At 39.4% G+C, this 23257-nt stretch overlaps 1 protein-coding gene across 1 annotated transcript in view; it reads right to left on the reverse strand.

The window, feature by feature from the left end:
- Positions 1-3273: 3273 nt before the first annotated feature.
- Positions 3274-23257, reverse strand: part of Ptpn12 (protein tyrosine phosphatase non-receptor type 12) — a 66366-nt gene continuing 46382 nt past the window's right edge. The window contains 9 exon segments of the mRNA XM_051174825.1: positions 3274-4128; positions 8666-8767; positions 9950-9980; positions 11512-11579; positions 11991-12068; positions 15585-16558; positions 21191-21276; positions 22052-22147; positions 22245-22322. Of these exon segments, the coding sequence (XP_051030782.1) occupies positions 4067-4128; positions 8666-8767; positions 9950-9980; positions 11512-11579; positions 11991-12068; positions 15585-16558; positions 21191-21276; positions 22052-22147; positions 22245-22322 (1575 nt within the window). The 3' untranslated portion in view covers positions 3274-4066.

The raw sequence follows: 23257 nt of genomic DNA on the forward strand, positions 1-23257 counted from the left end.
GAAACCAAGACTACCTTTCTCATATGCACCTAATTATCTGAAGAGGAGGGAAGATCTGCACTTCCTACCCAAAGTAAGAACTTGGAGCATAAAAAGACAAACCGACATGCAGTAACCCTTTTATATTAAAAAGTTTAACACTCAGTTACTTTAAGGGACCAATGGTTTAGAATATATACCCTAAGAGGCTGTTACACTAAATCAACTAGTGACTATTCTGATTTCAGCAATGACACAAGCTTTGTGCTCATGAAAGAAAATGTGAAAAATATTACTTAGAAAAAAAATGGTTCTCTATAGTGCTAAGCCTGTGGCTACTATGAAAGGAGAAAGTTAAACTGAGCCTGGCAGTGTTGGCACACATCTTTAATCCCAGCACTAGGGAGATAGAAGTTGGTGGATCTCAGTGAGTTCCAGGCCAGCCTGATCTACAAAGTGAGTTCCAGGACAGCCAGAACTACACAGAGAACCCTGTCTCAAAAGATAAAACAACAAACCCCACCCCAACACAAGACATTTCCCTAGGCTGCTGTAACCTAACCATATAGCCCTATCAGTGTATTTGGTGAATACGTTAATCTATGACTTTCTTTTGTTCTGTGACTACAAACGTTCATTTCACAGTGATGATATTCAGGGAAACATGAATCTGTGTTCCTGGGCCATGATAAGCCATATCTGATTCAGAATAAACCATTTATTTTCTCTGGAACAAGAGATGTGTCTTCCTGTGACAGGCTCCAGAGTGATGCAGTCCAGCCTGAGGCCTTCTGTGTACCAAACTGCTGTAAGTGACAGATAGTCCCAAGTAAAAAAGCTTATTTATATTTGTAGACATATATCATACCTCTTAAACTTAAAATGTGTATGCACATTGTGGTCATTTGAATGAGCCCCCATAGGTACCTGTTTCACTGCCTGGCCTCTAAACTAGGCCCAGGATCTCTCTCTATAGCTGCCTGTGGCTCAGGATGTAAAGCTCTCGGCTACTGCTCCAGTGCTTTGCCTGTCTGCTTCCTGACATGATAACAGCCCAAACTCAGAAACTGCAAGCATGCCTGCCATTAAATGTTTTCTTAGAGTTACCTTGGTCATGGTGTCTCTTAATGGCAAGAGAACTTAAGTAACTAAGACACACATTCTAGTATGTTGAAATTCACACTCTACAATTTATATCCCACATATACATGTATATATGTGCTGCAAAAGACATTAAATACTCTCCTGACTCCAACTACCACAGTTTTTGAGAGACAGTTTCTCATCAAACCCTGAAATAATCAGTTCACTGATTCAGCTAGAATGCCAAACCAGAAATTCCCAGGAATCCTCCAGTTTCTACCTCCTAACACAGGGTTAGAAGTGAATACCTGGTTGCCTGAGTCCAGGCTGGCCTGGAACTCACAGAGATCTGCCTGCCTCTGTCTCCTCCGAGTGCTGGGACTAAAGGTATGTGCCATGATGGCCTGGCATGGCTTACTATTTTCTAATAACTAAAATACATTAAAACTTTCCTTATGCTAAGGAACCAACATGAAAATTATTTTTTAAAAAATGCTAACATAAAGCCAGGAGAGGCATCTCCATAATGCCAGCATTGGGAGGTTTAGGCAGGAGGGTCAGCAGCAAAGCAAGGCCCAATCTGCCTACATAACAAGACTGAACCTAGTCTGGGATACATGGAATACTGGCTCAAAAGTTAAAACCACAAATAACTAAAGCAGAAACAACAAATGCTAACACAAAGTAGATAACCTCACCTCTTTTTAGTCTTATGGTTTCTCTATCTTTTTTTTTTTTTCATAAGTGGTATATCATTTATTTAATGAAAAAGAGGGAAATTGAGCCACTTTCATTCATTTTCTCAAACTCTCAAAATTCCCTTCCCTCATTTAGAAACAAGAAAACAAAACCCAAAACAAAAAACAACCCACACTTAGAAACACATTTGTACAAAAGCCACAGAGACCGACCCTCACAAAATTGGATGGGTGTTATTACAGGAATGAAACCCAACTAAAAGACATAGAAGGAGCTGTGTTGAACTCAGGCTCTGTAGGTTTCAACCACTGCTGCAAAAATTACTCCACTTGAATCCTTCAAACTGGAAAGTGTCTCTATCGTTTTTAAGCACAGGGGGGGAAAAAAAAAGTTTCCAAGACTAACTCTTTGTGTTTATGGACAGAATTTGAGCTCCCATAATGGGACAGGAAGAGGTGACTTGAATGCTTCATGCTGACCAAGGGTGAGTGCTGAGAATGAGTGTTCTGAGAAAGCCATGGTTTTCTCAGAAGGCACTTTCTAGTGTCATTTTTACCCTTTTTTGAGGAAAAAACTCATTATGCTACTCTAACTAGTCTTAAAACTTGTGGGTTCAAGTGATCACATGATCCTGTTTCCCTAGTCTTCCAAGAACCTGTCTACAGGTATGCAGCGTTATTTCTAGGCCTTCCCACTCCATAATTGATTAAAGCCCATCCATAACTCATGATTTAACAGATAAGAATGAGGGGCTCAAGTTCAGCGGCTAAGACTGCATACTACTCTTCCAGAGGACCCAAGTTAAGTTTCCAGCAACCTGTAATTCTGAAAGACCCGTAGAGCGTGGACCTTCACGCTCCCACTCAGGAAAGGTGACACCCCAAATCACTCATAAGAAGCGGTCTTGATATGAAAGCATGAGGTTGTTTTAAATATCCCAACTGCACTGGGATCCACAGTAATGTGCCACGCAGGGGTACAGGACTGAAGACCCTGAGTACAGAATTAGAGACAGCTTTTATAGGGTTAAAACAAAGCATGCATCTTAAACCAATCATCTCATAGCATCCAGAGCCTGTGCGGTGCGGGCCAATCAATTTAAACCATCCAAGCCCGTGTTTTATAGACCAATCAGTTTTCTATAGCCTTGGAGGTCTGCATTTGTGTGGGCTCCTAGGTGGGGTGACAAATGGCAGCTAGGTTAGGTCATTGGGGCAGGGGTTTCACAAGCAGTTTACAGAGTCAGGTAAGAGGCAAGGAGTGTCTGGCTGAGGGGGTCTGGAATTTAAGGTATTTAGTATTTTTAAGCTTCTAGTTTCCTGGAGTCAGTGGAGAGTTAGGCTGTATTTTTCCATCCTTACAATTTCAGCTCCAGGGGGACCTGTTACTGAAGCCCCTGGACTCTGTGGGCACTAGCACTCACATGCACACAACTCCACAAATGTACTTTTGTTACATAATTAAAAATAATAAATCCTTTTCTTTAGAATAAAAAAGCAGTACAAGATGTAGCACTGTAAAACTTTTTTTTTTTTTTAATAACTGGTCAAATATCCTGAAACATACATATATTCTGATAGTCTTCTAATCCCAGTTGAGTTCAAATTTTAAAGTAACACACACAAGCTAAGAGAATTCAATATTGTTCCAAGGCACTTACTGAATCTCTGTGACTAGATGAAAACAAGAACCATCAGGACGAACAATTAGACAGTAATAATATAAAAATAACTTCTTGCTTACAATTTACAAAATGCATTATTGTTACAATCTTTGATCTTTGATAACCTGCAGTGCTGGGTGCATGAATCCAGCAATTTTAAAATTCAGAAACTGTTTTCTAAAACTTCAGGGCAAATAATTTACAAATAAGGTACACAAAGACTTAGACCATGCAGAAATTCTTACATCTTGTTAATAATATTTTATAACTTCAACTTTATCAAATTATATACCTACTTGCCCTGTACATATACAAAATAACGCATACATGATAAAACAGCAAAAGAGTAGTCCTTTAACTCAATTTTATCATAAAAGTATTACTATATTAACAGGTCTACAAGCAGCTTGTAACAGGGTTAGGAGACATTAAGGCAATAATACTTGAAGTTACAAAATAAACAATATGTAATACTTTTTCCTAAGTGTAGTATAAGGCAGGTAGATGGTCCCAACAAAATTATTAAGGTAACAATCTACACTGCTGTTAGTTCCACATTTTAAAGACGGAGTCCTATAAATCTGGCTTTCAGTGGCACTTGAATTGTCCAGTATAATTTAAAGTGTCTTTTAACTCCCTGAATCATGTCCATTCTGAAGGTGGATCTCTTGGTCCTTTAGGTTTTCCACAGCGATTGCCAAATCCTACAGCCAAAGAGTAACACAATCACAGGTTAACATTCAAAAATACTTTAAAAACATCAAGAATGCATCTATACCTCTCTTTCTCCAGATGCAATTCTCAGGGCTACCTCTAGCGCTGCAATAGAGCACCAGCTGCACCTCCCCTCCACCTTTTCCAGGGTTTCCTGTGGATCCCACAGCCAGCCCTGCACCACTGTGTCTCAGACCCCAACTCAGGCAGACACCCCAGGCTCAAGCACAGGCCATGCCTTCCAGAAAAAAACAGGTAGGCTGTCCATGAACTTTCTCCATATTCTCTTGCCAGTGATGCGACAGACCACCAGCTACAGTTCCCTCCCTCTGTCCATGTCTCCTGTGGATCCAATAGACCATCCCTCAGGCCTCCCTTACCCCCAGCCTCCCACACCAGCAAGCATTCCCCATTAAGACACCACCTGAGAAGGCAAGAACAGGCAACACATTCTCTAAACATCTGGAGAGGAAACAGAAAGCAAGGAACAAAACACCCACCCAACAAAGACAAACCCAAAAACTAGGACCTAACTTATTATCTATAATCATCTCAAACCCAGATGCTCATATGCCAGTGTAAGAGCACAATAACAGACAGAACAGTTTCCACTAGAGCCCAGCTATCCTGTAATAGCAGCCTCTGAATATTCCAACATAGCTGAAGAACAAGAAAACCCTTAAAACCAAGTAAGTATATGAAGATGATAAAGATCATTAAAGAAGAAATGAATAAATCCCTTAAAGAAAGCCAAGAAAAAACAAACAGTTGAAGGAAATGAACAAAACTGTTCAAGACTGGAAAATGAACATAGAAGCAATAAAGAAAACACAGACAGGGAATTCTAGAAATGAAAAATTTAGGAATGTGAAGAGCAACTAGAGAGGAAAGAAGGCTTCACCAACAGAACACAAGAGATGACGAATCTCAGGCACTAAAGACGCAATAGAAGAAATGGGTGCATCGGTTTAAGAAATGTTAAATCTAAAAATATTCCTAACACAATGCATCCAGGAAATCTGGAATACTATGAAAAAAACAAACCTAACAATAATAGGAATATAGGAAGGAAAACAAACCCATTTCAAAGGCCAAGAAAATATTTTCAATAATATCACTTAAGAAAAATTTCCTATCCTCTATTTTTGGTTGTGAGCCTAGCCTTTAACAGCTAAGCCATTTCTTCAGCCCAAAATCTTCCTGTCCTAAAGAAGGTACAAGAAGCACACTGCTGAAGAGATGGCTCAGTGGTTAAGAGCACTGGTTGCTCTTCCAAAGGACCAAGTTTCAATTCCCAACACCCACATGGCAGCTCACAACTGCCTGTGATTCCATTTCTGAGGGATCTACACTCTCATAGACATGCATACAGGCAAAACCACTAATGTATATACAATAAAAATGAATACATCATTAAAACAAACAAAAGAAGCATGAGAATACCAAAAAGATTACACCAAATACCAAAAGATTTCTGGGTCAGAAAAAAAAAAGTCCTTTTGCCAAATAATAATCAAAGACTGTGCCAGGCGGTGGTGGCACACATCTTTAATCCCAGCACTAAGGAGGCAGAAGCAGGTGGGATCTCTGTGAGTTTGAGGCCTGTCTACAGAGCTAGTTCCAAGACAGCTACACAGAGAAACCATGTCTCAAAACAAACAAACAAATAAAACCAAAACACTAAACATACAGAATAGAGAAAGGAATTAATAAGCTTTTAATAAGCTACAAAGGAAAAAGACCAAGTAACATATATTAATATCACACCTGACTTCTCAACGGAGACCCTAAAAGCCAAAAGAGCTACATTTATACAATGGAATATTACTCAGCTGTTAAAAAAATGATACCATGATATTTGTAGGCAAATAGATGCAACTAGAAAAAAACTATTCTAAGTGAGGTAACCCAGACCCAGAAAGACATATATGGTATGTACTCACTTATATTAGCCATTATGTAAATGATAACCAAACTACAATTTGTAGACCTAGAGATGTTGAGAGGGGTCTACAATTTGTAGCTCTAGAGATGTTAAGGAGTCTAGAGGGGACACGTGGATCACCCTGGGAAGGGGAACAGAACAGAATTTGTGGGTGGACTCGGGGCAGGAGGATCAGGCTAGGGAGGAGAGAAAGTGTGGGAAGTGATGGCTGGAATTGGGGGGGCACTTGGGCGACGGTGTGGAAACCTAGTGCAGTAGAAACTTCCTGGAATCTATGATGGTGACCCTGGTGAGAACTCCTAGTAATGGAGGACATGGAGTCCTAATTGGACATCTTTTGTAGCCACACAAGGCTTCCATTGGCAGAACTGGGTTGTATTTGGTTCAGTTGTTAGCTAAGGGGGTTCCTTGGGAATCCCCAAACAACCCAGGTGGAAACAGGCAGAGGGACATCATTGAATGTGAGGAGGTCAAGCTAATGTCTGCATGGTGCCTTAACACCTATGTTCTAGTTTCTATGGTTCAGGAAGGTACTCTGTAGGCTACGGAAAGAGAAACCTGGATACCAGCCCAGCCACAAAACCCTCAATCTACAATCTGTCTTGAGTGAAAGAAGTATTGGGGAGGTGATGGTTCAGAGCTTGTGAGAGTGGCCAACCAATGTCTGGTTTAACTTTAGGCCCAAGCCACAAGAGGGGGCCCATGCCCTACACTGTATGGATGGCCAGCAACCTGGAGACTAGGTAGCCCAGAGACCTAGGACAGAGTCAAAATGAATGGGGGGAAAATCAAATAATTGATTCCTAATGATATTCTGCTATATTCATAGATTGGTGCCTTGTCTAGTCGTCATCAGAGAGGCTTCCTCTGATGGGAGTGGGTGCAGAAACCCACAGGCAGGTATTCTGCTGAGAGAGTCTAAATTGGAGGTCTCCATCAGGTTTCTCCCTTCCAAGCTTGGGAACCCCACGGAAGAAGGTTACAGGAGTCAGAGGGAATGGAGGACAGCAGGAGAACATAGCCTGCTGAATCAAGTGAGCAGGGTTCACATGGGCTCATAGAGACTGAAATGGCCAGCAGTTAGCTTGGTGTTTTTGTGGGACTCTTATGAACTGTGGGAATGAATATGTCTCTGACTCTTTTGCCTGATCTTCAGAACTCTTTTTCCTGTTGGGTTGCCTTGTCCAGCCTTGGGAGAGTTTTTGCCTTGTCTTATTGTATCTTGTTTTGTACTGTTTGATGTCTCTTGGAGGCCTGTTCTTTTCTGAAGGGAAACAGAGAGGAATGAATATGGGGGAGAGGAGAGGTAGAGGGTTAGCAGGGAAGTGTGAAGGGAAGGGAAGGGAAATTGTGGTTGGGATACATTGTATGAGAGAAGACTCTATTTTCAATTAAAAAAAAAAAACACATCCATAGACAACCTCATTTTCTGGAACAAATGAAAGTGAAAAAAAACTTAAATGTATTTTGGGCAACTGAAAAAATTGTTTCTTTAAAACATTATGGCTGGGCTTAGTGATAAAACATCTGCTGCTTGATAAGGGACCAGATCAGGAGAACCCTGGAGACCAGGAACTCTTGAAAGGAGGTTCAGTGGCTAAAGCCAAGCTGTTACAACAGTTAAGCAAACCAAGGCAAGGCACACCTTTAATATACAAGATCTGCTTTACACTTTTCTTTAGAGACCTAGTCACCCATAGTTTAGCCTGGCTTCTCATTCATCAGAGACAAAGATAACCTTGAACTTCTGATCTTTCTGTCTGCCCCTCACAAATGGTGGGATTATTAGCACTGGGGATCAAACCAAGTGCTTCCAATAAGCTGGGCAAGCACTCTATGGACTGAGTTAGACTCCCAGTTCCTTACACTACTATTTAAAACTTTGATTCTTAATCTCTACCTGGAACAGAGTAAGCTAATTATTTCATAATTAATTTCAAGTAATTTTAACCATACATACTTTTACTCTTAGTATCATTTCAGAGTGTGAGTACGATATACTATAAAATGGTAGTCAGTAAAGGTGCCTGCTGCCAGCCTGACAACATTGATGTCCTGGAACCATAGTGGAAGAGCAGAATTCCAAAACATCTTCTGATCTCCTTATGTATACCAGCCACATACATGTGGACTTTGACACAGTTATAAGTAAATGAAAATGTTTCAATGTAATAAAACTGCTTTATGGAAATCCTGGAAAAGTAGCCGTATATATTTTCTTACTCTTATGTTGTTCTGGCTGTCCTGGAACTCATTCTGTAGACTACACTGGCCTCAAACTCACAGAGCTCTGCCTGCCTCTGCCTCCCAAGTGCTGGGATTAGAGGAGTGTTCCAGGGTTAAAGGTGTGTGCCACCATGCCTGGTTGTATGTGCTTTAAATGACTGAACTTTTTCCAGTTTCTGTTAGGATGATCTTTTAAGAAAGGGTCTCATTATAGTCCTGGCTTGCCTGAAACTCATTATGCACACCTGATGGGCCTTGAACTCACAGATATCCATCTACCCATGTCTCTTAATGCCAGATGCAAGCATTGAAAAAATACCACTGTGGCAGCCTATTAAAATTACAAAGTCAATTACCAATATCTGCGGCTTCTGTTAGACTTTGTGTTACTTGATCTTCCTTATCACTGGAAGTCAGTGGACAGTCTGTACACGCTTCTGTGTGGATACCCCCTGCATCTAAAATAAAAACAAGTCTCATATTAATCATCACCCTTTAAGGTAGAACACAGTCACAATAGTCTGCTGGAAAAAGGGTAAAGGATAAAGGAACAGTTTTACCTCCTGGCTGTCATTTCTAGAGGTTCTGATGGCAAATACAGGAGAATGGGCATGAGGAATGCACCAGGTACTTGAGAGTCTCATTACATAGTACAGACTGCTCTGAGGCTTCCATTCTGTCTTGTACACTTACCTCATTCTGTCAATTTGGATCATGGCATGCTATACTTTCCTCAAGTACAAGTTTCTAATTAATGGATAATTTACCATTCCCAATGCCATTAGTAATTTGTCTGAAGTCTTTCTGTTTAAATTGTAGTTAATTTACTCATTTAAAGATCAAAAGTAATTAATTCTTCTACAACTTATCCCCCTTACCCTGCCCTTCTGAAGGGTCTCACTATGCAGTCCCAGCTGGCCTGGAACTCACTCTGTAGCCCAGGCTAGTCCCAGACTCAGAGATTCATCTGCCTCCAGAGTACCCAGTCAAGTCTCCTTCAAAGCATCTGTCAATATTCCTTAACCTCTCTCTGGAGACTCAAGTCCACAGATGCTTGTAACCTAGAGAAGAGTTGATAGCCTCAAGGTCTGTCACAGTCTGCTTTGCCTACCTCTCCAACTCTTTCCATTTTGCTAACAGAGTCTTGCTATGTGCCCATGCTGGAGTCTAACTCCTGTGCCTCCTGCCTACTTCCTAAGTGCTACAATTTCAAGCATACACCATCATACCCTATTTGGTTTTCTTTTAAACCATTTACATTTATTATTTATGAGAATGCAAAAGCCAGTGTATCTGTGGAGGCCAGAGGACAATTTTCAGGAGTTGGGTCTCTCATTGTACCATGTGGGCCCTAGGGACTACACAGAGGTTGTTAGGCTTGGCAGAAAGTACCTTTACCCATTTCTCATAAACCTGTAACTTCTGATACTAAATGTCTCCATGCCTTTCCAAGTCAGATCAATAATATCTGTAGGTGTAGCCAGCTTAGAATTATATCACAGAACTGTATTTCCTCAAGAAATTATCTTAGAGATCTCCATATATAGAAATAACTCAGCATGGAACACGGTATGTGCTGTTTGATAGAAATCAATCTATAAAGTTTATTGTTAAAAAGGAAAATTAATCTAGCAGCTTACCATATTTTCCATTTCCAGAGGTTATCAAGCCCTGCAAAGACATTTAAAAGCATTGCAGTAAGTTCATCTTATGTGCAATAAATAGAATACTTAACCAATTATAGGCATATACCCCACGAAATTTAGGTGTATCAAAAAAAAAAAAAAAAAAAAAAAAAAAAAAAACCCAACCTTTGTTATTTTATTCACTTATTTTTGAAAGAGAATCTCACACAGCCCAAGCTGGCTTCAAACACACTATACAGGCAAGGGTGTCCTTCAATCCTTGACCTTCTTTCCTTTATCTCACAAAGTGCTAGGGTAACAGGCATGCACTATCATGCTTGGTTTATATCTTGATTTTCAACAAAGAAAAAGAAAGCATTGTTGTTTCATTATGCTTGAAATTTTGTTATGCTTTATTTGAAAAACTTCCCTCTCATGTGCTGATGTGTGTGTTGAAGTGTATGCATGTGTGCTATTGTATGTGTGTGTGTTCTGATGTACGTGTATGTTTGGTATATGTACCTTTTGTGTGTAGAGAGCTGAGAGAATGACATTGGGTATCCTGCTCTACCGCTCTCTACCTCCTTGGTGGCAGAGTCTCTCACTGTGACGGCCAGGGGGTACCAGTGCTCATCCTGTCTCTTTGCCTTATAGTACTGGGTGCTGGGGTTATAGGTGTTTAAGGGTACACCTAGATTTTTACAAGGGTTCTGGAATTAAAATTTAGGTCCTAATGCTTGAACAGCAACTGCTCTGACCCACTAAGCCATCTCAGCAGCTATTACTATACTGATATATACTGGAAAGGAAAGAGTCTGCATAAAAACAAAAGAAACACACCCAGGCCCCCCTTCCCTATTAAGAACTAATGCACAGAGGAACACACAGCTGTAGCCCACCAAACATCTATTGTGCTTTTTCAAACTGTGGTATCCCTGAGTACAAGTCACCACAACCAAGTGTTTCCTGAATATAAAACAAACCTATGATGGTTGTGTAAGATAGAGACACAAAGTCTAGTATAGTAATAGAAGCCACAAAACTGTTTATACCTCCAAAATGATTTGAGACATGGTCTAATTTATAGATTTTTCAAAAGCCTTTGACCAAATAATAGTCAGCCTGAAGAAAGGGCCTTATGAAAGTCAGGGAGTTCTTTTTAGAACATATCATAGCTTTGCTTTTGCTATACAAGACCCTGCCTCAAAAATTAACAAATAAAATAACAATAACTAAGAAATGCTCATAAAAAATGGTCAACTATATATACCAACAAAGCATGGCATCAAGTTGTAGTAAGGCTAAGCACCACCCCTTGTATGAAGACTGGGCAAGGTGACCCAAGGAGTCCATGGGAGGTCTGCCCTTTTCTGAATAGAAATGGAGGTGGGGATGGAGAAGAACCTGCGGTCAGGATATAAAATAAATATAACAATAAATACTAAACAGGAAACAAGGCCAACAATAGCAATGGGGGAACCAAGGTAGTAAGCCAAGGTAACGAGCTCTAGGACTGTAAGCTATGTCAATGGCAAAAGCTGCTAACCCTGAGCCATTCCAGGCCCCAAGTGACTTACTTCAGACTCTCTTTGTTCAGACCACTCCTGACATGGAGATTCACTCCATTCAGGTCTCACAGGTGTACCTGAGGAAATGAAATCTCAATACATTAGAATTCTATCTTTAATTCTTGAAATGTCTTAAATCCTTGAAAGTCAATACAAAACACATCCTACACATTTTAGAAACTGTTTTCATAAACACGCCCACCTACAACCCAACTTGAATGTTTACATATACTAAAAAGTGTAGTACATGTTGCCATTAATGAATGAAAATACACCAAATGCAAATAATTCATAACTGCATTTATTTTAATTTTAGTAGTTTCCAGTGAGTACTATAAATGCAATCATTTAGCAAGGGAAAACACAACTTAGAGTTTTTCAAGTGACTAATAAAAAGCTGTCAACATTAACTAAAACTTAATTTTGATACTAACTACTTAGCATAATAGCTGCTAGATTAAAATCAGCAATGTAGAAGAAATACTCACTGTGCTCACTTGCTAATACGAAAGATTCAGGAGTTCGTTCAGGTAAGGGAGGAGGTAACTCTTCACTAACATCAACATCTAAAGTAAACACAAAATTCAGACATTAAAAATAGCAAAATGCATTGAAACAACAGGGAACTTTCTTGATAGCTCAAAAAACAAAACAAAACAAACAAAAACAAAACACATACACACTTGCCAACTACCAAAGAATTAGTTCCAAAAGTCATTACCATTCCATTCATGATGAAGAAGAGTTAAGAATCTTACTGAGTAGCCACGTAATGGTGGCACATGCCTTTAGTCCCATCACTTGGGAGGCAGGCGGATCTCTGTAAGTTAGAGGCCAGCCTGGTCTACAGAGTGAGTTCTAGGACAGCCAGGACTGTTTGACAGAGAAACCCTGTCTGGAAAAACCAAAGACTCTTAATGAGCAAAGTAGGAACAAACTCCATTGCTACTGTACAAAGCAAATGCCTCCTCTAACTTGCTGAAACTGAAGACATGACTTTGGACCATGAGGATAAAAATCTTAATTCAGTAAAGAAACCACTGGCCTGCTGGGTTTCTTGCTGATATTTTGTGTATAAAGAAAGTTGATGACTTTATTAAAGTCAGTGTTTCCTAAATGATTCAGTTGTTTAACTCTCATAAATTCTAGTACATCATGCAGTCTGTCCAATTCACCTTATAATCTTCACTCATTTAAAAATGTAGTTGAGTCCCACTTCAAGAAACTAAACTAACATATGAAGAACAACTTATCCTTCTAATAGATATAGTATAGCTACAATAGTTTAGTAACCACTTATGTACAACCCCAAGCACTGTGAACAGTGTTATCTGACTCTACATTTTAAGGTTTTTACACCAGCAGAAACCAAATTAACCCCTATAAAAGATAATGCATTCAACAAGCCCCATACGTTAGCCTCACGGATGCAGGATAAACCAGTGTATTAGGTCTTGGAATTCTCCCTCTAGTTAAAGAAAGGAAACAAGAGCAGACAGTTATGCATGTGTGCTCAGTCTAGGCAGGACAGATAAACTAGACTGAGGACCCTCTATTATTCTGTCCAGGCTTTGTCCTTGTTTTCTTTGAAAATAATAATCTGGCAGGATATTCTCTTGTTTTACCATATTTGATAGCCAAAGCATAAAAACCAACTGAAAATCAAGTAAATTTTCAACAAACACTGATGTTGGCCAGCCCTTCGTATGTTTACTTAGTTGGTGACACACACATGAAGTATAGCCTTCAGTTGAGAGTTCCAATTCAATACCCAGGGTACGAAGGGGGCAGTGGGAAGGTGGAAAGCAACTAAGCATTGTTTCTCCTTGTCCACTTACCACTAAGGAGATGGCTATTTCAAGCAAGGACACATGACACTGGCACTAAGTTCTTGCACATTGCTAAGCATTTAGCAGGTTCTTTCTCGAAGATCATCACTTGTCAAGAGTTGTTTTCCAATTACAGCCCTTACTTTTCAACTGCATGCTTCTCCTTTCATCTCTACATGACCTTTTATACACTACACACTTTCTGTAGAGATTATGTAATTGTGATTGGGGCTAGAGCTCCAAGCTAGAGCATTTGCCCAGCATATTAGAGACCTATGTCAAATTCCCAGTAGCCCTCTCCCCCAACCCCAAAAGTTACACAACTAGAGACTTCACTATTTTACAAAGGATTCTGCACATCATACAGTGTGTGGGGCCCACTCTACACAAGTCTGAAAAAAAAAAAAAAATCATGCCTGATGCCAGACTCAAATCAAAATGTTTAGCATATATAGGCCCTGGATCCATGGAAAGAAAGGAGGAAGATAAGAAATCATGGCAAAAAATTTTGTCAGGTGTAACTTATACAAATACTATTTTTGGTTATCATTACAAAATTATTGAGTTAATTCACTAACAAATTCTAGTACAAAATTCCCTAATTTCTGTGTCAATTGTTTTACAAAGCAAGTAACAAATTAAGTATTAATTAACTATAAAGTAAATAATTCATGATACAATCTACAAGGTAAGTGATTAGGAATAACTAAAAATAACTCAACTTGCCCAGTGGTGGCACACACCTTTAATCTCAGCACTTGGGAGGCAGAGGAAGGCAAATCTCTGAGTTTGAGGCCACACTGGTCTACAGAGATAGTTTCAGGACAGCTAGGAATGCTAAACAGAGAAAACCCTGTCTCAAAAGACCAAAGCAAACCGAAGCAAACCAAACAAACCTGTACTTGTTTTTTTTTTGTTTTGCCTACATGTATGCTTGTGTGAGGGTGTCAGATCCCCTGGAACCGGAGTTACGGATAGTGGTGAGCTGCCATTGGGTGCTGGAAAATGAAATTGGGGCCTCTGGAAGAACAGCCAGTGCTCTTGACAGCTGAACCATCTCTCTAGTCCTGAAAAATAACTACTTGTGACAGGTACAGTAATGTATTTCCAGATCTCAGAGCACAGTGGATTGAAGCAGAAAGATAAAGTTCTGGGCCCTTATCTTAAAAGAACCAGTACTATACAGCAGGCATGGTGATGTAAACTGGAATCCCAGTGCAAGGGAGGTAGAGGCAGGAGGATGCCTAGTTCCAGGCAGGCCTGCCCTACATAAGGAGACTCTTGTCATCTGGACAAAGGCTGCTTAAGGCAGGTTACTTAAGCATAGGCCTGGTGCTTCTAGTTAGCTGAGTTCCAGTCTGTTGTGGCCTAACTTCTGACTGAAAGCAACTTTATTTGTAAGCATTTGTGAAGAGTTCTTTTTTTTCCCTTTAGTTTAGAAACAATCATATTTTACATATCAATCCCGGTTCTTTAAAAAGTTACTTTGCAGTCAAAGATAGGAAAAAGAACTATTAAATATTTACAAGGAAGTATGGGTGAAAGTAATGGCTAAGCAAGTTCTACAGTATTTGTATCCCTGGTACTTCAAATTATTTTACTCTTCTAGTTTATTTCTAATGATTTAGTTAGATAAATCTGACTTATACAAAGCACTAAGCTATATAAAACAAGACCAAAGCAATCTGTGGAAAACACAGTGTCCACTGACACAATGTTCAAATCATGGTAGCAGTAAATATAAACTTATTAAAAAAATGCTATCAGCTGGGAGTTGGTGGCACACTCCTTTAATCCCAGCACTCGGGAGACAGAAGCAGGTGGATCTCTGTGAGTTCGAGGCCAGGCTGGTCTACAGAGTTCCAGGACAGGCTCCAAAGGTACAGAGAAACCCTGTTTCAAAAAACTAAAAAGTTATCTAAGGGGCTGGGGTGATGGCTCAGTGGTTAAGAGCATGGCTGTTCTTCCAGAGAACCCCAGGTTCAACCTCCGGCACCCACATGGCAGCTCACAGCTGTCAGTAACTCCAGTTCCAAGGGATCTGATATCCTCACACAGACATACATGCAGGCAAAACACCAATGCACATGAAAAACAAAACAAAACAAAAACAAACAAACAAAAAAAACATTATCTAAAAAACACCTCAATTTTGTTGTAGGTTTCAGCATAGTATGAAATCATACCACATGGACAGAGCTAAACTATAAAACAGGATGGGCAAATAACAGAGCTAGAATTGGACCATATTACCTTTTTCAGCACCTGAACGTAGCATTCCTGCCACATCCTGTCTGGCAATGGACATCGGTGACACTTTCCTAGTGGGAGTACTTTCGGCACTCCTGGCGGCAGAAACGGTGGCACTTGCTGTTGAAATGCTAGTTTTGCTCTTGGCCACAGCACCATCCGAGTCCCTTTCATCTGAGTCTGAACCATCAGAGTGAAGAGGGTTGGTAAAGCTGAGTGTTGCTCCCAACACAGGGGAGCTGTTACAGGGATCCACAAGCTCATGGACCTCCACTTCTGTTGTAGAGCTTGCTGTTGAACTCACAGTTTTTCCAGGCTGAGAAGAATGGTTATCTGGTGATTTGCCTTCAGAGGAGTCAGACACAGGGGTGGCATTTCCAGGTCCATGAAATGACCATGTTACATGTCCTTTCTTATCAAGAGGCAAGTGGTCTGGCCGTGGCAGTGTGTGTGAGTTTGGAGATTCTTCTGAAGAATCTGGAGCTCTGTCTGAATGTTCTGTACTGCAGTCCACACAAGAATTCTGAGAAACATCATCAACTTTTACATCACCTGAATTTAACTCCTGTGGCCTGGAGGTTTTGTCAACCACAGACAATGAAGCAGATTTAATTTTAATGGCATGTGCTCTATTCAAGAGTGTGTTCCCATCAAAACTTTTGGGTCCCTCTTGAAGAGGGACTTTCTTAATCTCAAAACTTAAATTTCGCTCTAATTTTTTATCTATGTGTTCAACAGTTGATTCATTTTTCCCTGTAACATCTGAGGATTTATTATAATTTCTGTTGAGGTCTGTTGAATGTTGTTCTGATGAGACCATGTGCAACACTGGCTTTGGGTGGTACCTGTCACTGTCCTGCCATACAGTAGTAACGGTTGGAAAGGCTGAAGGGGGGGAAGGTGTCAAGATGGGAGGCACCGGGTGAGGCTCTGGTGGCTGTAGGATTTCTTCCTTGGCATCCCCTTCTACAAGGCAACTGGAAAACAACAAACAGGATTTAAAGAATGTTTAACATTCTTAGTCAAGTAAGTTGACTAATGATAACTCTGTAGCAAAAACTATTACATTAAAGTCCATTACAATATGGTTATAAAGTTCTAGTTTGTAAGACTAAGACAAATCAGTATTTATAAAGGTAACACAGATCTATTCTTTTAGAGTCTAATGAAAAAAAAGCAGTTCCCCTTCCATTCTATATTAACCAGAGGCACCCACTCTAAATTTTTTCACAGGGCTGGGAGGCGGTACCACACAACTTTAGTCTCAGCACTGGGAAGCAGAGGCAGATGGATCTCTGTGAGTTTGAGGCCAGCTTGGTCTCAAATATAGTAAGTTCCAGGATAGCCAGGACTACATATTGGGAAAAAGAAAAAAATTTTACAGCTACTTTTAAGATATTCTTCAATATTTTAAGACGTTGACATTGCTATTACTTCTTGATCTTTTTGTTTTAAATGGTATACTTCCTACTTTGGAATTATCTCCTTTTCTACCTTCCCAATATTCTTACAGTTTTGTTTAGCAAAATCTATGGCCATTAGTATTATTCACAGTTAGGACACCATGTTTTCTTTCATTCTTGAATTTCATGTTTTCCTGTTAGTCTTGGAGTTTTAATGGCTTAGTTCTTAGCAATCAGTTCTCTAACTTTCCAGCAGATTTCTATGTGTCCTGTCAGATCACACACACCAGGGAAGCATCACAACTAGTTATTCCTCTTCTGACAGCGTGGGCTGTCCTATCCCCAGGCTACCACAGTCCCTGTGTGTCAGACTTGCATGTTTCCCAGCCCATCTTCTCTTTCCACTGACACTCTCTCTCATTTTGGTGTGCTACAGTTTCTCAACTATATACAGAAGGTAAACTTTTGTTTTAAAATTGGTTTTGTTTTAAAAATTATGTTGCCTTTTTAACCAGAGTCTCAGTGAGTCTCAGTGCATAACCTAGTCTGGCTTTAAATGTACCTGTTGCCTCTGTCCCACAAATGCTGGAATTACAGGTGTGTACCATCTTACTTAAGAAATGTAACCTTCTAGAGGACTAATATACTTGTACCTTCAAAGGTACTGACCTCTAACAGAAACAACTGTTCTCTACAGCCTTATGATTCTGGTTAAACAAAACACCAACCGCTCCCCCTCTGCTAGAAAGGTAATATGTTAATGGAAGAAAATAATACAACACTGGAAGTACAACACAGGTCAATTTCCACACCCACACAGCAGGACATAAATGTTTTGTTAATTCCAGTCCAAAGGGATTGATGCTCTTTTCTAGCCCCTATGGGGCACCAGGTATATACAGGGTAGACAGGTGTAAATAAAGTTTAAACACCCATACATGTTAAAAAAAACAAAACAAAACAAATGATTGCATTTGTGTTTGAGTATGTATGTGCGTATATGTAAATCCATTGAGGCCAGGAGAGGACATTGGTTCCCTTGGAGCCAGAGTTAGTTACAGGTGGTTGCGAGCAAACTGACACACGTGCTGGGAATTGAACTTGGATCCTTAACTGTTGAGCCATTTATCTAGCCCCATGGTTACTTATTTTTTCAACGAAAAACATGGTGTCTTCTATACTACTTACATCCCAGTACTGAGAAAGCTGCTTTTACCCATGCTATACCTTTCCTTCTATCAATAACTTTAAAAATTATATCTGAGTTGCAAAAATGTTTTTAATAATGAAAAGAAACAATCTGGTGGGAGAAAACACAGAAACCACAAAGTTGGAGAACTATTTTAGGAACAAGCACATGACTCTAAGCATGTCAATCTAGAATCAGTAATAAAAACTGTAAAATTTTAAGTGATGAATCTAGCTGGTTAGCTCAGAGTGTCCTCTAAACTTTTAAGTGATGAATTAATCTCATCTGTGATTTTTTAAATCCCTTCTGCTATAAGTTTGACAAGTATATTGTATTTTCTTTCTTCTGCCTGTCCAAATTATTTATTTATTTTATATCCTAGTTGTAGTTTCCCCTCCCTCCTCTCCTCCAAGTCCCCCCCTGACACCCTCTTCCACTTCAGCTTAGAAAAGTACAGGTCTCCCATGAGTATCAACAAAACATGGCTTATCAAGTTGCAGTATTAAGACTGGGCAAGGCAAAGCATAATAAGAAGTAGTGTCCCAAAAACCAGCAAGAGTCACCAACAGTCCCTGACCTCACTGGTAGGAGTCCCATAAGAGGATCAAGCTACACAGCTATAACAGTATGTAGAGTGCCTAAGTAGACCCCTGCATGTTTTATGGTTGTGGGTTCATTCTCTCTGAGCCCAGGTTAGTTGATTCTGAGTTGTCTTGTGATGTCCTTGACCCCTCTGGCTCCTATAATCCTTCCTCCCCTCCTCTGCAGGATTCCCTGACATCAACCTAATGTTTGGCTGGAGGTCTGCATCTGTTTCCATCAGTTGCTGGATGAATAGTTTTTGAGGACAACTGGGCCAGGCACCAATCTGGTAATAGGAGATCAACAGGTCAGGCTACATATCTATTGCTAGGAGTCTTTGCTGGGGTCATCCTTGTAGATTCCCTTGCTCCAGGTTTTTACCTGAAACACCCATTTCCAGTAATCTTTTTCAGTACTTTCTTCCCTCTACCACCCCCCCATTTTGTTTTCAATTATCTGATTTTTTTTATATTTACTTCATTTAACTACCCAAAGCTTTAATAGGTGTTTGGTCTGATAAAATGCAGTGAAGCGTATGCTCTTATTTTCAAGATGATAAATGGTTTCTCAGTACAAGTTCTGTCTAGCATATACATTCTTAGGAAAAATACTTGATGTGTGTGTGCCTGAGTGTATGTATATGTATCACATGTGTATAGGAGCCTTCAGACCTCTGCAAGAACACCAAATGTTTTTCACCACTGGACCATTTCTCTAGCCTCTATATTCATTTAAAATAAAGACAGTCTTCATGAGTTGATTCTCTTCCTGCCATGGGGATTGAACTCAGGTCACTGAAGTTCCCTGAGACTGAGTGACTTATACACTGGGTTGTCTGACAGAATTGCCCTTGAACTTCTGATCTTTTTGCCTTTACCTTCCAAGTGCTGCAGTACAGGCCTGGTCTTAAACACTGTAATAATTTTTACATAGGCTAGTCATTTCATCATTTCCCTCCAGCTTTTGTTTGGTAAATTTGTCTTCTAAAAAAATCCAGAAGCACTTTAATATACTGTCAAGTTTTAGAAAGCTGTATTCTGGTGTTTTGAAAATTGAGGCAAATTTTTAAAAAAGTACTTTATATATTATTTAAAAAGCTAAGTGAAGCCAGGAGGTGGTGGTGCATGCCTTTAAAACCAGCACTCAGGAGGGAGGTGGGTGGATCTCTTGAGTTTGGTCTACAAGCTGGTCTACAGAACAAGTTCCAGGATAGCCAGGACTACACAGTGAAACCCTGTCTTGAAAAAACAAAACAAAAACAAAACAAAACCCAAAAAGGAAGGAAAAAAGCTAAACGACACATTTTTCCAACCAATGAACTTTAATTTTTTTTAATCAGTCAAAATAACAACCTCTACATAAAATTCTAGTTTCTGTAAGTGTTTGCTATTCTATAAACAAACCTCTTTAAGATACTTACTTGAATTTAATTCAGTTGTCTTCTAAAAAGTTAAAAACTTAAGGCTGGTAAGCTGGTCCATTCGTTAAGAATACTGCTGCTTTTGCAGAGCTCACAAGTCAGCTTACAGCCACTTTTTACCCCAGTTCTAGGGATTCCAAAGCCCTTCTCACACACATACATTCACAGAGATTTACCTACACATACATACATACATGCAGGTAAAATACTTACACAATAAAATCAAATGAATAAATCTTAATAACATGCATAACTAACTAACTAACTAACTAACTAACTAACTAACTAACTAACTAACTAACTAACTAACTAAACACACCTACTGTTCTCCAGTCCAGGCTAATGTATGCAGCAACCCTCTTAAACGGTGGTCTTATACCCAGCATCACCCAATTGTATACTTGCTATTTTCTCAAGGTGCTAAGTGCACCTTTGCTGTTTGTGGGCTTCCCAAATGAGATAGTTCAAAATGCATTGGCACGAACCAACCACGACTTGTTTGAATTCCACAAATGTTCTTAGTTTTACACACAGGTGTGAAAGTCTAGTTCATTTTCCCAGGCAGTACTCTGTTGTGAGCAGATGTTCATGCTATTTTTTTGCCATATAAAATGTTCTCTCGGGGGTGGGAGGGTGGGGATGGGGGTGGCTTAGTGCTAGATGCTTGTTTCCCACACAGGAAACCCTGGCCTCCTTCCTTCTCTATGACTCCATACCACTATTTTCCAGCTGTCCTTTTTCCTTTGTGGTACACCCAGAATCTGGCATTCTTATGCTCAAATCTCAGCCATAAAACAAACCTTGGCTACGATAGGCATTTGGGGTACCTTCTTGAAATATGAACTTCTGATTAATTCTCCTAACTTTAAAGGAACTTTAGCATACTAGTAACAAACAATTGCAAATGTGCTATATCCTAATGAAATAACCTGTTAAATGTTCAAAATCTGTGATTTTAGTTATGTCAGTAAAATAAAAGAATCCTCTTAAGAGAAAATGTTCTATGACACAATACCTCCTAGTCCTTGGTGGCTTTGGAGGAGGAGAATCTTGTTTTTCACTATCAATGGAGCTGACCATATTTCCAGTGGTAATTTCATGCTGCCAAGGGAAAAAGGTTTCATTAAAGTTACAGGAAAAAGTTTTCTGTGACTGGTACATGAGAGAACTAACCTACAAAGTTTGTCAATAACCTCTATGCACAAGCTGTGTTATGTATCCCTAACCCCACATCATGACATGCACATCCAAACACACACACTTACCCCTTAATAATAAATGTTTAAAAACTGAAGACCCAGTAAAAGCATTTAAGCTAAAATGGCAATGAGTTACAAAATGACAAAAAAAGACTTACTGGTGGCCCTGTAATTGTGCTTTTTTAAAAGTATGTGTAATACACTGGCATGGTGATGTATGTTTATAATCCCAATACTCAAGGGGGCTGAGGCAAGAGAACCTCAAACAGCTTGGGTTACATAGGCAAGACTGCCCCACACCATAAAAATGTATGCAAGTAAGTACAAAATGTTATACTACCATGCCAAAACAAAACTCAAGCAGGCCCAACATAATCATTTACTTGTGGGTGAAAGTAAAGGGAGAATAATGCAGTTAAGTTTTTTTTAAAATGCAGCTTATACTCGAAACAATAATGAATATAGACTTTGACATAAGATCTTTTCTGTATTTTACTTATTGAGTTTAAGTCACTAAATCTTTACCACAACAGAGTTAAAGTTAAGTGAGTTAATAAAGCCTAGGTGAGATAATAACTTTTGTCAAGGACAGTCTCACACAGCTGTAGCACAAGATCACAAATGCTAAATCTTGGTGAAAAATAGGTTTGCCAAGTCTAGACATGAAGAATACTTACACTATCAGCAATTTTCTGTGCTCCATGAATTTCATACAGTTGCAGCTGTTTTTCAAACAGTTGGGCAATAGCTCTATGAACAAGCTCATATTGCTCCTAATAGGAACAAAAAAGATAAACAGGAGATAATGATAAACACCAGAGGAAACATTTATGAAAATATAATTTATAAAGAGAAAAAAATTAAGTATACCTTTGTTTGTACTGCAGAGTGCCTTTGTGTTCTCATTTCTTGTATTAAATTAAATACATTAAATTCCTCTGGAATTTTCTAAAACAAAGAATTTAACATATGTAACACTGTTTTCAAACGGACCTTAGGTACACGCTGGACAAGTATAAATATTTACTGAGAACTAAGTATCAGACACTGAAGGCACTATGGACAAGCTCATCCGATCCTCAGTAGTCACACTGCAGAGAATCGCTACAGCATGCAGAGAACAGAGAAGTCATAATAAACAGATGGAGTAGAACTTAAATAGTTATGACAGGGCTCAGAAGATGGCTCAAGTCCGTAAAGTGCTCACGTAAGTGTGAGGACCCGAGTGCAGTTCCTCAGAACCCACACAAATGACGGGTGCTGGCAGAGTTTGAAACCCTAGTGATGGGAATAACTGCCCAAGCTAAGTCAGTGAGTTTCAAGTTTACTGAGAGACATTATCTCAAAACTATGAGCCAGGAAGACAGCTGATGTCTTCTGACCACCAAGTGCACACATAAACATACACATTTACCATACATTCATGTATATGAACACACACAAATTCAAGTAAAAGGTTATTCTGTGAAAATGAAGGAAATATATCCAACCATGGGAGACTGATTATTTGGAGAATTACAAAGTTGAATATTGATAAAGCCTAAGATAAGGTTACTTGAAATCAGACTATAAATATAATAAAGAATTTGACTTCATTCTAGGCCACTGTGTCCTTAGACATTCTGTAAGTTTCATCGCCAGGTGATGACTGTAAAACCTGGACAACTCCTGCACATTTCAAACTGAAATTACAATCTTGAGATACATTTGTGCTCTGCCAACCAGCGATGACAGTCTGAACAGGGAAAAAGTGATTAAGATTTGGTGCCTAATAAAGACATTCTGCTGAGTGAGGAAGACCGATTGAGTACAGAATGATTTCAAGGGTTATAGCTTCCAAGTCTTTATAGACATTAAAGGATTTTTATACATACTTCCAGTTA

This window comes from Phodopus roborovskii, unplaced genomic scaffold (assembly GCF_943737965.1).
Source record: "Phodopus roborovskii unplaced genomic scaffold, PHOROB, whole genome shotgun sequence".
In the NCBI taxonomy this organism is placed as follows: domain Eukaryota; kingdom Metazoa; phylum Chordata; class Mammalia; order Rodentia; family Cricetidae; genus Phodopus; species Phodopus roborovskii.